This window comes from Malus domestica, chromosome 08 (assembly GCF_042453785.1).
Source record: "Malus domestica chromosome 08, GDT2T_hap1".
In the NCBI taxonomy this organism is placed as follows: domain Eukaryota; kingdom Viridiplantae; phylum Streptophyta; class Magnoliopsida; order Rosales; family Rosaceae; genus Malus; species Malus domestica.
Genome location: NC_091668.1, coordinates 6,061,775 through 6,074,256, shown reverse-complemented (window position 1 = coordinate 6,074,256; position 12,482 = coordinate 6,061,775). Strand labels below are relative to the sequence as shown.

Sequence of the window (12,482 nt, the reverse complement as noted above, 5' to 3'; positions counted from 1 at the left end):
ATATGGCATACTTTAGATGGCCTTGATCTTGGATTGATCGACCTCAATGCCACGATGTTTGACAATGAAGTCGAGGAACTTCCCTGACATAACACCAAATACGCGTTTTAAAAGGTTCATTTTAAGGTTGTATTTTCGAAGCCTGTTGAACACTATTCGCAAATCCATCAAGTGATATGTCAATTTTTTGGTTTTGACTACCACATCATCGACACAACATTCAACATTCTTGTGAAGCATGTCATTAAAGAGTTTCTGCATGGCACGTTGATACGTTGCTCCGACATTTTTTAGGCCAAAATGGCATCACCTTGTAGCAATAGATACCTTTCGAGGTGAGAAAAAAAGTTGACTCTTCATCCTCTGGTCCCATTCTTATTTGGTTGTAACCTGAATAACCATCCATGAAAGATAACGCTTCGTGGCATGTGGTCCCGTCCACTATGATTTCGATGATTGGGAGAGGAAAATCATCTTTCGACCAAACATCGTTCAAGTCACGGAAGTCCATGCAAACCTAGATTTGTCTTGATTTCTTATGAACAATGACAATGTTTGAGATCCACCTAGGGTATTGTACTTCTCGAATGAAACCTGCCTCGATCAATTTATCAATCTCAGCTTCAATTTGCGGGATGAACTCCGATCGAAAACGCCACTGAGCTTGCTTCATCGGTCATACCCCCGGCTTGACTACGAAGTGGTGTATAACGATGACGAGATCCAGACATAGCATTTCTTTGTATGTCCATGCGAAAATGTCTTTTGTACTCTAGCAACAATTTGTGGTATTCCTCCGATTCATCCGAATTCAATAGTGCACTCACGAAGATAGGCTTTGGTTCTTCGCTTGTGCCCAAATTGAGTTCCTTCAAGTTATCAATAATTGCCTGCCCCTAATCTTCGAGTTGCGGTGGAGCTTCTTTGATGTCTTCTTTAGAGACTTCATCCACATTGGCCTCTTCAACTGTAATGTGGTAGACACCTTGGACCATCTCCTCTTCGTCATCCTCTTGGGCTCGTTGGTTCGAGGATTGACCTCTGTGTATGATCGTGCGTCGTTTCACCTTCAACTGGCCATCTGTACTCACGTCCAATGTTAACAGACGCTTCATGTGTGATAGGATTAGGCTTCGAATCTCATCGTCATTGGCTATGTCAACGGGGTATTCTCTTTTCAGAAATTGAATTTTTTTTCTTTCTAGAAGGCTCTTTTACCATTCTGAGTCTTTTTAAGGCTGATCTTCATGGAGGAAAGACAGCTTCTCTTTCTTGTCCATTAGGGTTGGTCAGTCTACCAAACACGAAACTTCGAGAGATGATTGTGCCGAGTCAATTGAAGATAAAAGACCAGACTTGACCATCAATGTAATGCAATGCCAATGCTTAGGACGTTGAACCAACCAAGCGATCAAATATTGAAGTTCATGGAACGGGCTTCGACTCTTCCTTATATTCCATCACATTCACTCTAATGTGTTGAGTACTAACCTTATTGTCTTTTCCTTTACCTGAAATCTTGATAGGTGCAACAGGTATGAAGCCAAGGCCTACCTTTGTGAGGTCGACTTTGTAACCGTGCTCCTTCAACTTTTTCTAGGTTTCAGTGAGGTCGCACCTCCTTTCTTCGATGATGCCCAAGTTTTTCTTTTTGAGCTTAGAAAAGGAAGCGAAGCCATATGATGTGGTAGAAACTAACACACAAATTAAACCCTATAAATTATGTAATCGTAGTACGAGTAAGTAGGGATCGTTCTATTCAGGGGATTAGAAGAGATGCTAATCAACGCAAACTAAACTTATAAAACTGAAAACTAAATTAAACTAACATTAAAACAATGAGGGGGAGATTTTGGACGAATTTAATTAAAACAAAAGTAAAGGGCAACAAGTAAATTAAGTTGTGAATAAAATATGGATGAAATGATAGCTAAAGGTTCTTCTCCACACATGAAACATATGCATACAAATCGATTTCCAATTATTCTTCCATCGAATTGACAATAGTTGAGCTGGAGAGTTCGTTTTGTTCTCAAATTTGTCCCATGAATTATGCGATCTATCCAAGTTGATTTTTCAATTCGACCATCTCTTTAGCTTGATTTTCTAGATTCTGAGTCAAAGAAGCACAATAAGTATTTAGTATTTGAAGAATTTGAACATGATCCATGCACATGCTTGAATTTGGTTGGAATAGTTGTGGGGGAATTTGTGGTGGCTGAATAGGTCTTGAATAAAACTCTTGAGATGGCTGCCAATATCCTTCTTGTTGAACTTGTTGAGGTTCCCTCCACATAAAATTTGGATGATCTCACCAACCTGGATTGTAAGTGTTGAAAAACAAGTCGTTCCTTGATTGATTATAGCCTTAATAACCCTAAGCATTGACCTTATCCCAACCTCCATTCTCAATTAATTGAGGATGTTGATTAGTTTGATATCCTTGCCTATAGGACACACCAAATGTAGGGACACTTTGAATTGTGGACCTTTCAACATACTGCAGCATAAGAGAAGTAAGATTCGCCATTTGAGCTTGAAGATTAGCAATTTCCATGTCTTGCTTATCTAGTACCTGAAATCAAAGAAATAAAACTAAATCAAATATCAAAAGAAAAATAAACAAAAAACTGAGTGATTAGCAATTTTACTAATCCCCGACAATGGCGCCATAATTTGATGTGATAGAAACTAACACAAAAATTAAACCCTATAAATTATGCAATCGTAGTACGAGTAAGTAGGGATCGTTCTATTCCGGAGATTAGAAGTGATGCTAATCAATGCAACCTAAACTTATAAAACTGAAAACTAAATTAAACTAACATTAAAACAATGAGGGGGAGATTTTGGACGAATTTAATTAAAACAAAAGTAAAGGGCAACAAGTAAATTAAGTTGTGAATAAAATATGGATGAAATGATAGCTAAAGGTTCTTCTCCACACATGAAACATATGCATACAAATCGATTTCCAGTTATTCTTCCTATAAACCATAAATGACAATGCCACAAATTAACTGTGAACAGCACTAATTAACTTTAAGATTTTCCTAAGTTCATTAAATTGGACTCAGCGACGCAACCAAATTATTCTTCTCAAGTTCCCTAACTATGAAATGCATGATAGAGATACATCTCGAAGATCATTAAGTTATGTGAAAATCATAAGCATTGACGAAACATTCGTAACAATGAAAAGCATGATACTCCTGCCAAGAATTTACATAACTCAATCATGACTAGTGACTTTTACTACTTGCAAATATAAGTTCATAACGATTAAGTGAAATTCCCTTATATTCTAGCATCAAATCCCTGCATACAAACTAAGTGTCCCTTAATAAACATACAAGAATAAGTTCTCTATAAAGTAGATAAGTAAATCGCATTCATGTTTTACGAAATAATAACTAGATGTAATCAATTCATATAAAACATTTTATCATGACTTTGAATTCACCTCTAGCTAAAAGAAACTTAGTTGCACATGTTCATCATAACTAAAAAATAATATAAAATAAACATTGACACTTAAAATAAAGTTAGAAAGAACTCAGAAAACTCCAGCGACTTCAATGAATGATTGCAGGTTACGGCACACTTCTTCCTTCTCTAATTTACGGCAATAATGTATATACAGGGTAAAGGCATAGTTGAATCCCAGGAGGAAAAATATTAGGTAGTTTGAATTATTTTAGGACTCCTAGAATCAGATAGGAAGTGTTGAAATATGATAAGGATTTCTCCTTGCAGCTGGAGATAAGATAAGGTAAGATTGGATAAGATAGGATAAGATAAGGTTCCTCTCCAACTAGGATTCCACTTTCTTGTGTAATTCCTTGTCTTCCAAGCCTCAACTTTAATTTCACCAGATTTTAGCACATATCTAGCACCATTTAAACACCAAAAACGTCAGCCCATATGCTATCCAAGCCTGCTGTCCAATCCAAGTCCAAAACTGCTCTAAATTGCTCCATTTTGCCATTTATTGTCATCTTTACCAATTGGACCTAAAATAATACAAAAATAACTTAAATTACTACAATAAATAGAAATTATCTAAATAAATGCAAAGAAATAAGATAACAAAATCACATAAATATGCTCCTATCATCATACTCGGCCCTTGCTATAAGCTTGTAAGCATTAGGGTCAAAGTCGACCTCAGTCCTCTTGGTAGGAAGCAAACCACGCTCTGTCATGTTTTGTATCGGTCTAACGAAACTTTGCAATGATGGCTTTGAAACATTTGAATTATCTAGCTTTGATAACGGCACAACTGTGGTTACCTTCAGGAGCTTTACATCTCATTTCACCAGTTTTCTTTAATGCTCATTGTTTGTCTCTTTCTCAAATGGGGATTACCCATACTTTCTTCACGACACTGGAATGTATCAAATGAATGGTATGTTCTATCCTTTTAGGGATGCTTCATTCTCCTCTGATGTCGAGCGCTTTGAATGTTTGTCGCCACTTTTCTTAGGAGATGACACTGCCTGCAACTTTTCCTTCATAGGCACGGCTTTGCCTGTTGATTGGATCTCCTTGGGGAAGGCTTCTGGCATCATGTCTTCATCCATGTAAAACTTGGCATCAACGAAATACGACTCTACTTTGGTGAATGGCTTAGTATCACCATGTATTGTTTTCACTTCTCATCTGTAGAATTTCAAGCATTGATGCAAAGTTGACGATACGACTCTATTCTTATGAATCCAAGGTCTCCCCAATAGTAGGCTGAAAGAAGTCATTGCATCGATCATGTGAAACAGCGTATTCGACTTTAGTTATTCAATCACCATCTCAACCCTAATCATGCCCATCGCCATTTGCCCACCTTGGTTAAAACCTTGGATTAGAAGGCGGCTCCAAGACAGCTCATCTATTTTGATTCCTATCTTTATCATTGTTAACTTCAGAATGAGGTTTATGGCTGAGCCTCTATCAACAAGCATGCGCCCGACCTTCTGCTTTCTTGCGTAGCCTAAGACAAAAAAAGGATGATTGTGTGGTTTCGACCCTAAAAGTAGGTCTTAATCAGTGAAGTTGATAGTAGCATATGTGGCATAGCACATAGCGTACTTATGAGGTCGAAGTTCTAAACCGTCAACTTTGCATGCCTTCGATGAGTAACTGTCAAGATCCATTAATGCTTTCGCTAATGCCCTTCGTATTTCTTCGGGCAGTTGTAATGCTTTTTACATGCCAAAATGCAAAGGTAGTCATTCTATTTGTGGAGAAACCTCCTCTTGCTTATTGGTATAATTTTTTTCACTTGAAGATTCTTCCTCCTCAACCATGTAACAAGCGACTATGATTGGACTGTGTTTAAGGAAGCCTTTAGGAGAGTACTCTTACAGGGCCATTCAAGCTTGCGGCTTCCAAACCTTTGGCTATTCTCTACTTGTCAGCTTTGTCATCCTAACGGTAGCTCTTGGCTGGGTCTTCGCATCATGACAGTGAGAACTTCCTTCTTGCCCTAGCTTTCTTGCTTAAGCAACTTGCGTTCACGGTTGACGTGCCTTTCTCCTTGTCACCAATGTCCATTCTTCATTGTCATTAGTTGACGAACCATTAGGGAGATCCATGTTACTGAAGCGACTTGCTTCGTTCATGGTGCTTGCTTTTCTCACATGAAGCACTTCATGTTTCCCCTTTGACGATTGTGGCCGAGACTTGATTGGCAATACACAAACATGCATCAGATCAAAGGATCCAAACACAATGTTCGTCATGTTTGTCGTTGCGGCATCCTCAAGGTCTAGCCTGAGCAAGTTTCATGATCAACTTCTTTAGCACAAAGCACTTGCCTATTGGATGAGCAACGATGCGATGGTACTTGCAGTATTTTGGATCATTCACCTGGTTCATTTCTTCTGGTCATTTACACTCAGGTAGCTCAATCACCTTTTTGTCGAGCAAATCTTCCAGCATGGCAACCACTTCAGTGTCAGGGAATGGGTAGGTCTTTTCTTTGAGCTCCTTCAAGGTGCGCTTATGTCTCTCCTGGTCACGAAAATGTTTATTCCATTTTTCTTCCTTCTTTTTATCTTTTGAGGAAATCTTGACAGGAGCTGTGTCTTGTGTAAAGATTTTGATGGGCTCTAAATTGATGGGTTTCCTTGTAGCCTTCTCCACCTTTGGCCCAAAAAACTTTGTCCTTCTTGTAGTCGGCGATCAACTCTTTCTTTCCATGGTTGGCGATGCTCAACTCCATGTCATGGGAGGGGGTAGCCAACTCTTCAAGGGTTCGGGGCTTAATGCCTTAAAGAATGTAATGTAATTCCTAATGCATGCCATGTACACGCATCTTGATCGAGGAGATTTCCGAGAGTCTGTATTTGCAGTCGAGACTTAGAGTGCGCCATCAGTTGATGTAGTCAAGGACTGGTTCATCCTTCCATTGCTTTGTATTTGTAAGCTTCATCATGCTGAGTGTAGTCAATGACTTAGAGTGCTACACCCCCAACTTGTCCATGAGTGTAGCAATCTGCAAGTCTTTTAATTTGAGAGTTCTGGTCATCCTTGCAATCACCTCAATCATCTAAGCCATCTATTCTTCAATTGAGGTAGCGCCAAGGGTCATGACTTGCGCAACCAAATAATGTGACTCTCTTTTAGACATCGAGGATGTTGGTGAAGTCTCATTCATCCGTGCAGCAGTTGTTGGTTGGTGATTTGCAGTAGGCTCTAACGCTTGAGTATATGTCCAAAACTGGTGACAATGAGCACTCTCATGAACCTTTAACGTGAACAAACCTTGCTCGCCGTTCTGAGGCATCCTCGTGCTTGCCATAGCAGCATGCTTTGGTGCACCCAACAAGAACACGTGTACAAAGAATATGTTTTTGCAAATAAATTTGTAGGGCTACAATCTCTTTACAACTTGATCATCTGATTCGATCTCGGAGGCTTGTAGATGTGTAATGTTGTTGATCCAAGGGTCACGATGACTTGATCTTGGACGAACGAGGGCCGTAAGGTTTTGGCTCTTGGCAATGGATGTAACATCCCACATCGACCAACGAAGAGGGGGTGATGTGTCTTATATGTACTTGCCCACCTCCATATAGCACGAGGCATTTTGGGAACTCATTGGTTTCGGGCAAGTTCGGACGAGAGCAATCCTAAGATGGGTGACCCACTGGGAAGTTCTCGTCTGAGTTCCCAGAAACAAACATGTGAAGGCGTGATAAGGGCCTAAAACGGACAATATCGTGCTACGGTGGAGCTGGTTTGGGATATGACAGAACGGTATGAGAGCCACTCTACCGTGTGGTGCAAGTGTGCCGACGAGGACGTCGGGCCCCTAAGGGTGGTGGATTGTAACATCCCACATCGACCAACGAAGATGGGGTGATATGCCTTATATGTACATGCCCACCTACATATAGCATAAGGCATTTTGGAAACTTATTGGCTTCGAGTAAGTTAAGCAAGTTTGGGCGAGAGCAATCCTAGGATGGGTGACCCACTGGGAAGTTCTCGTCTGAGTTCCCAGAAACAAAACTGTGAGGGCATGGTTGGGGCCCAAAACGAAAAATATCGTGCTATAGCGGAGCTGGTCTAGGATGTGACAATGGAGGAACCGGCACATGTAAGGGTGTCTGGTGGTTCTTATGATGTAGAGGTTGTTGATCCAAGGGTCACGATGACTTGATCTTGGATAAACGAGGGCCACAAGGTTTTGGCTCTTAGCAAGGAAACTAGAGTAGCCAAATAATGCGTTTGCTTCTTTTTGGTTGCCTTGCTTTGAATGTGTGATTTTGGGATGTTTGATACCTTGATGGAGAAGCCTATTTATAGGCTTTGAAAATGAATCACCACCACAATTTTTTTTTCTTCCCACCCATTTGTGGCCTAATTTTCCCACTTCATACAATTTTAAACTTGAAGTGGCCTAACTTATGACCTAATTTTCCCACTTAATACAATTTTAAACTTGAAGTGTGCTTGCTTTGTCATTGCTCAAATGAGAAAAACTTGTTTTGATCCGTAATGGATTGAAGTGTGCTTGCCTTGTCATAGCCCAAAAATGAGAAAAAAACTTTTTAATCCTCCAAGGGTATTTCTTCCGATACCCTTCATGCACCCCTTTTCAATATGAGATGTTCCGTCTAATTTCGTTGGGTCACACGCTTGTATGACAAGTGGCGTATACCATGTTATACCCTAGCACGTTGGAACTTTAACACGTTGGTAAACATTCATATCACCAAAATTTCGATGTCTATGAATTTCACCCTACATTTTAACTTAAGGGCTGGAGGAGTGAACAATGCAACCCAACAGATGCCACTGAGTAATATAATAAAATCCGGATCATATACTTCGATAATAACTGTTTCGTTCGTTGAATTGCAAAATCAAGCTACGAAAGATACAATAAAATTCTACTATTTTACATCCGGCAATGACAAAGATCTTCCCAAATCATACGATGTGTAATGGCTACAACTTCCGTCCTGGAGCCACGCACAATACTTGCTGCAGCTGCTCTAAACTGTTCATAAGGTTCAATTGTTTGTCAATTGTCATACACCAAAGTACTTTCAGGAAAGTAAGATGGCTTAAAAGGAAATGCACTTCAATCTAATGTTTGTACATGAAAACTAGGAATTATTAATATACCTCTTTAGTCACCACCTTATCACTCTGCTGGACCTAGCTCCGCGCCGAAAATTGTTCCTGGTACAAATTAAAGACAAATAATAATTACTACTTAAATTACAACAATCAATGAAATCAAATTAGAGGGTTGTGTTTATCATTAATTACGTATAATAATCGGTCATGCTACAAATATAGAATTTGTGAAGTAAATGGCGCACACACCTGTAAGTTGGAGTTGATGTTTCAGCTGTCCGATCAGTCAGCCTGAGTGAAGAAAGTGGTCTTGCAAGGAGCTCCATTGGATCATCTTCATCGCAACTCGATTGGGCTGCGGCAATAGCCTGAGCCAACTTCTCATCCTCATCAGCATTAAAAAAACATTCTCGTTTCTTCGCGTCAAGAATTAGCTTCTTCCAAATTGAGTTGCTGTTAATCAAGGTCAATTCGTGCCCCAGTATCCAAAGACAATGCCTACACAGACAGACACAAGAAAGAGTGATTAACTTTTAAAACCACCAATTACTCAGACAGTAAGTGCTACACCTGAGCTGCACTTGGTCAAAGAATACCTTGCGCGTGTTAGAACCACATTTGCTCGTTGACGATTGGAGAGGAATCCCACAGAGCCCTTTCCATTACATCTGACAGTGGATATAATTATCAAATCCTCTTCACCACCTTGGAATCCATCAACAGATCGCACGCTCATGGAGAAGTCTGAGCCAGCCGAAACTTCACTATACTCTTTGACTCTCTCTTGAATTGCATTAACTTGAGCCGTGTAAGGTGATATTACCCCAACACTAACCTTCTTTTTTGTGCGAGTGAATTCTGTCAAAAAACAAGAAAAAATTAAGAAAACTAAATGGTATACTCTAAGAATGTTTCGAGCAGCATATACATTCTAAGAAAAATTAAGAACATAATCAACTAGCTTACAACAATAGTAACCTTTGTAAAGCCTAGAAACTATCTCATAAACCACAGCAACCTCAGCCACGTTTTTCGGACTACGCCCGCCATCAAATTCTTCTTTCCCATTTGCTATGTTTATAAATGAGTAGGATCCGTACATTTTTCCATCAAGGAAGCACTTGTTGTAGCTCACTTCACTGACATTTGGACCATCTAATATCTGATTGTCGTAAAACTCCATTTTCGGAAACAAGCTGATTGAAGGATGCATCCTATACTGGACATTGAGAAGGTGCTTCTTGTGTCCCAACTGCACAAGTCTTTCAAACAAACTTCTTCCAAATCCAGCCTTCTCGGAGATCTAGCAGTTCGATGATCAAATATATTCAGTTGTTAAGACAAATTATATATATATATATATAAGCTTCTAATTAATAATATGAATACCAAAGAGCATGTAAAAAGGATAAAACTGAAACCTGGCTTTTAACCACTGCAGGGAGTTGCCTCTCATCTCCTATGAGAATAGCATGCCGAAGACCTGGTAGTTGTAATGGAATTGTTGACTCACATTCTTTAAGCTGAGCAGCTTCATCAATGACTAACAATTCCAGGGGCACCATTCCATCTGTATGCAGTCTGGCAGAGCTTGATGCGGTGCAAAATATTAGGCAAGCCTTCGCCAGGCACAAATTTCTTATTGTTTGTGCATCATTCAAACTCGGAACTGCAAACGCACGAAGTGACTTGAGAGTGCGAGTGCAATCTTCTTGAAGTAATTTTAACTGATTATTAGTAACGCCAGCCCACCTAAATATAGATTTAATCGACTTAAGCAACCCTGCAACTCTGATCATGTCTTTCACCACCTCAAGTGAAATGCAAGCTGTTGGCAAGTGAGTGTACAAATTTACCATACAAACTGTCAAATGCTGACCAATGAAATCAAGACGGTTATTCACAAACTCCTCGAACGCCAGAATAACATTCTTATCATCACTTGATGAGCTGCTATTTTCACTCTCTTCATCTTGCTTGTCATCCTTAATGTGTTTTTCCTTCACAGACTTCTCAAATGTCAGAAAGTTGTTCTCATCATCGCTTGATGAGTTGCTGTTTTCACTTTCTTTATGTTGCTCGTCATGCTTCTGTTTTTCCCTTATGTACAATGAGTACTGCTCCTCTGGATTCTCAAGCAAACTTATCATCAATTCTAACCAATGATTCCATCCACTCAACGGGGAAAAACACTTGGTCAGAATACTAATACGCCTATCAAGAAATACCTCAAAAAGATAATTGTAACTACCAATCTTCATTCGCTCACCATTCCCAAATAGAATTATGTCCCCAAGCCCGTACTTATCATACTCAAGAGACTGGTTAACCAACCTCACGAGTCGATCTGTAACTTCTAACACAGCGACATTGGTTGGGGCACATGTTAGTGTTCTGCACTTGAACTTATAGAGGGCAAAGAGTGAGATGCCGACTGTCTTCGTTTTCCCAGTCCCAGGAGGGCCCCATATTAGATTGATGGAATTTTGGTGTTTGCATCTACTCAAACTGATAGAGTTTAAAACTGCAGCTTTTTGGGATTCATTTAGATCACACAACATTTCTGGCCATTTAGTCGAAAGGGAATCGAAGCACTTTTCTTTTGAAAAGCAAATTGTACATGAACTCCCACCCTGTAAGACACAAACATAAAAGAATTAGTAACAATCTAAAATGAATAAGTAGGTTTAATGTACATGGTGTCGAAGGAATGACAGAAGATTAATACATGTGATGAACTGGGTTGCAGTTGCAACACAGTCTTAATTAGATTTGTGTTTGCGTCATCTGAATTCAAGGCTTTCCATGCACGAATATTTGTTGTCATGTTCATCAAATAGACAGCAAACATTGTTTCTCTCTTGCCCGCAGCATGCGTGTATCCTCTTGTATCGATATGCTTGGACGAGAGTACTGAGAGATTATTGTCTCTAATTTGATGAACATACGCAATGAGATACGAATTTCTGGACCTGTACAAATGATCAACGCATTTTGGTTTAATGTCAGTCAAGGCAATGAGATCTCCAACCTGTGGCACATACGTTCCTACACAAGTAACATCATAAAACAAGTCCTTAGGAGGTCTATGATTCTCAGAAGCCGTAACAGTCCGAAGTTCGCAAGTAGGTGCCTTCGATAGATTCGTCATGCTTGATAGTAGATCAGCATGTGTTTCCTCAACAAGTGAAGGGATGAAAGATTTCATGTAACTCGTCGTGGTAGAAAATGTCTCAGGAATCTTTGTCACCTGTAAGTTGAAATGAAAGGAAAATTGTCGTTGTAATTTTACAATACGAGCGACAAGTACATGATCGAATAAGAAAGAAGTTAGTAAGCACAGGACAGTGGACACAGTACAAATTAACCTGATTTTCGTAAAGCTTTGCATTGAGAACATCCTTAGGTGACCAAGAGAATACGACATTGATTAAGCCTCGACCTGCTGCAACTCCATAATTGTTCAACTTATTGCTCTCCTCCTGACGATTCATTACGTACAAATTGATCGATCTTCGGATGATAGTCGCAATGACTCGAGTTTAAGGAATATTGATGAAGCCAATGGCTTCAATTAGCGTGGCTCTCCTTTTTATTTAAAGTTTGTAATGAAATATTTTGCTTAGCAAGTAACTTGACCAAGACTAATAGTGTACAGGCTACAGAGAGAGAGAGAAAACTTGACAGCCACTGGGTATCAATGTTTTCATTTACTTTATGATATATGTGCTTTTTCTTTTTCTTCCTTTTTAGGGGAAAATGGCACAGACACCTGGACACCTTTAGTTGATATTTTGCTTAGCAACCAAGTAGAGGACTCAGGAAAACTTGACCAAGACTCGTGGTCTACAGAGAAAGAAAACTTGCCAGCCGCTAGGTATCAATGTTCTTTC

General features: G+C 39.6%; 1 protein-coding gene across 2 annotated transcripts; it reads right to left on the bottom strand.

The window, feature by feature from the left end:
- Nucleotides 1-8,311: 8,311 nt before the first annotated feature.
- On the bottom strand, nt 8,312-12,211 carry LOC103421638 (probable helicase MAGATAMA 3). 2 transcript variants are annotated; one of them, XR_011583638.1, is made up of 8 exons: nt 11,958-12,211; nt 11,318-11,839; nt 10,011-11,222; nt 9,556-9,892; nt 9,186-9,447; nt 8,839-9,087; nt 8,635-8,691; nt 8,312-8,506 (listed from the first exon to the last, which is right to left on the bottom strand). XR_011583638.1 is itself a non-coding variant. In XM_029106818.2 (8 exons), the coding sequence occupies exons 1-7, from the start codon at nt 12,081-12,083 to the stop codon at nt 8,643-8,645; spliced, it is 2,745 nt and encodes a 914-aa protein (XP_028962651.2). In that variant the 5' UTR covers nt 12,084-12,207; the 3' UTR covers nt 8,312-8,506; nt 8,635-8,642. The 2 variants fall into 2 exon arrangements, 1 of the variants encoding a protein (XP_028962651.2); XM_029106818.2 differs by having other exon boundaries at nt 9,568-9,892; nt 11,958-12,207.
- Nucleotides 12,212-12,482: the final 271 nt, after the last annotated feature.

What these genes read in the sequence shown, in the direction of transcription:
- LOC103421638 (XM_029106818.2), bottom strand. Translation starts at nt 12,083, where the DNA reads ATGAATCGTCAGGAGGAGAGCAATAAGTTGAACAATTATGGAGTTGCA. An exon ending in CAAAGCTTTACGAAAATCAG is followed by an intron (nt 11,840 to 11,957) that starts GTTAATTTGTAC and finishes TTCAACTTACAG; the next exon opens with GTGACAAAGATTCCTGAGAC. An exon ending in CTGCAGTGGTTAAAAGCCAG is followed by an intron (nt 9,893 to 10,010) that starts GTTTCAGTTTTA and finishes TCGAACTGCTAG; the next exon opens with ATCTCCGAGAAGGCTGGATT.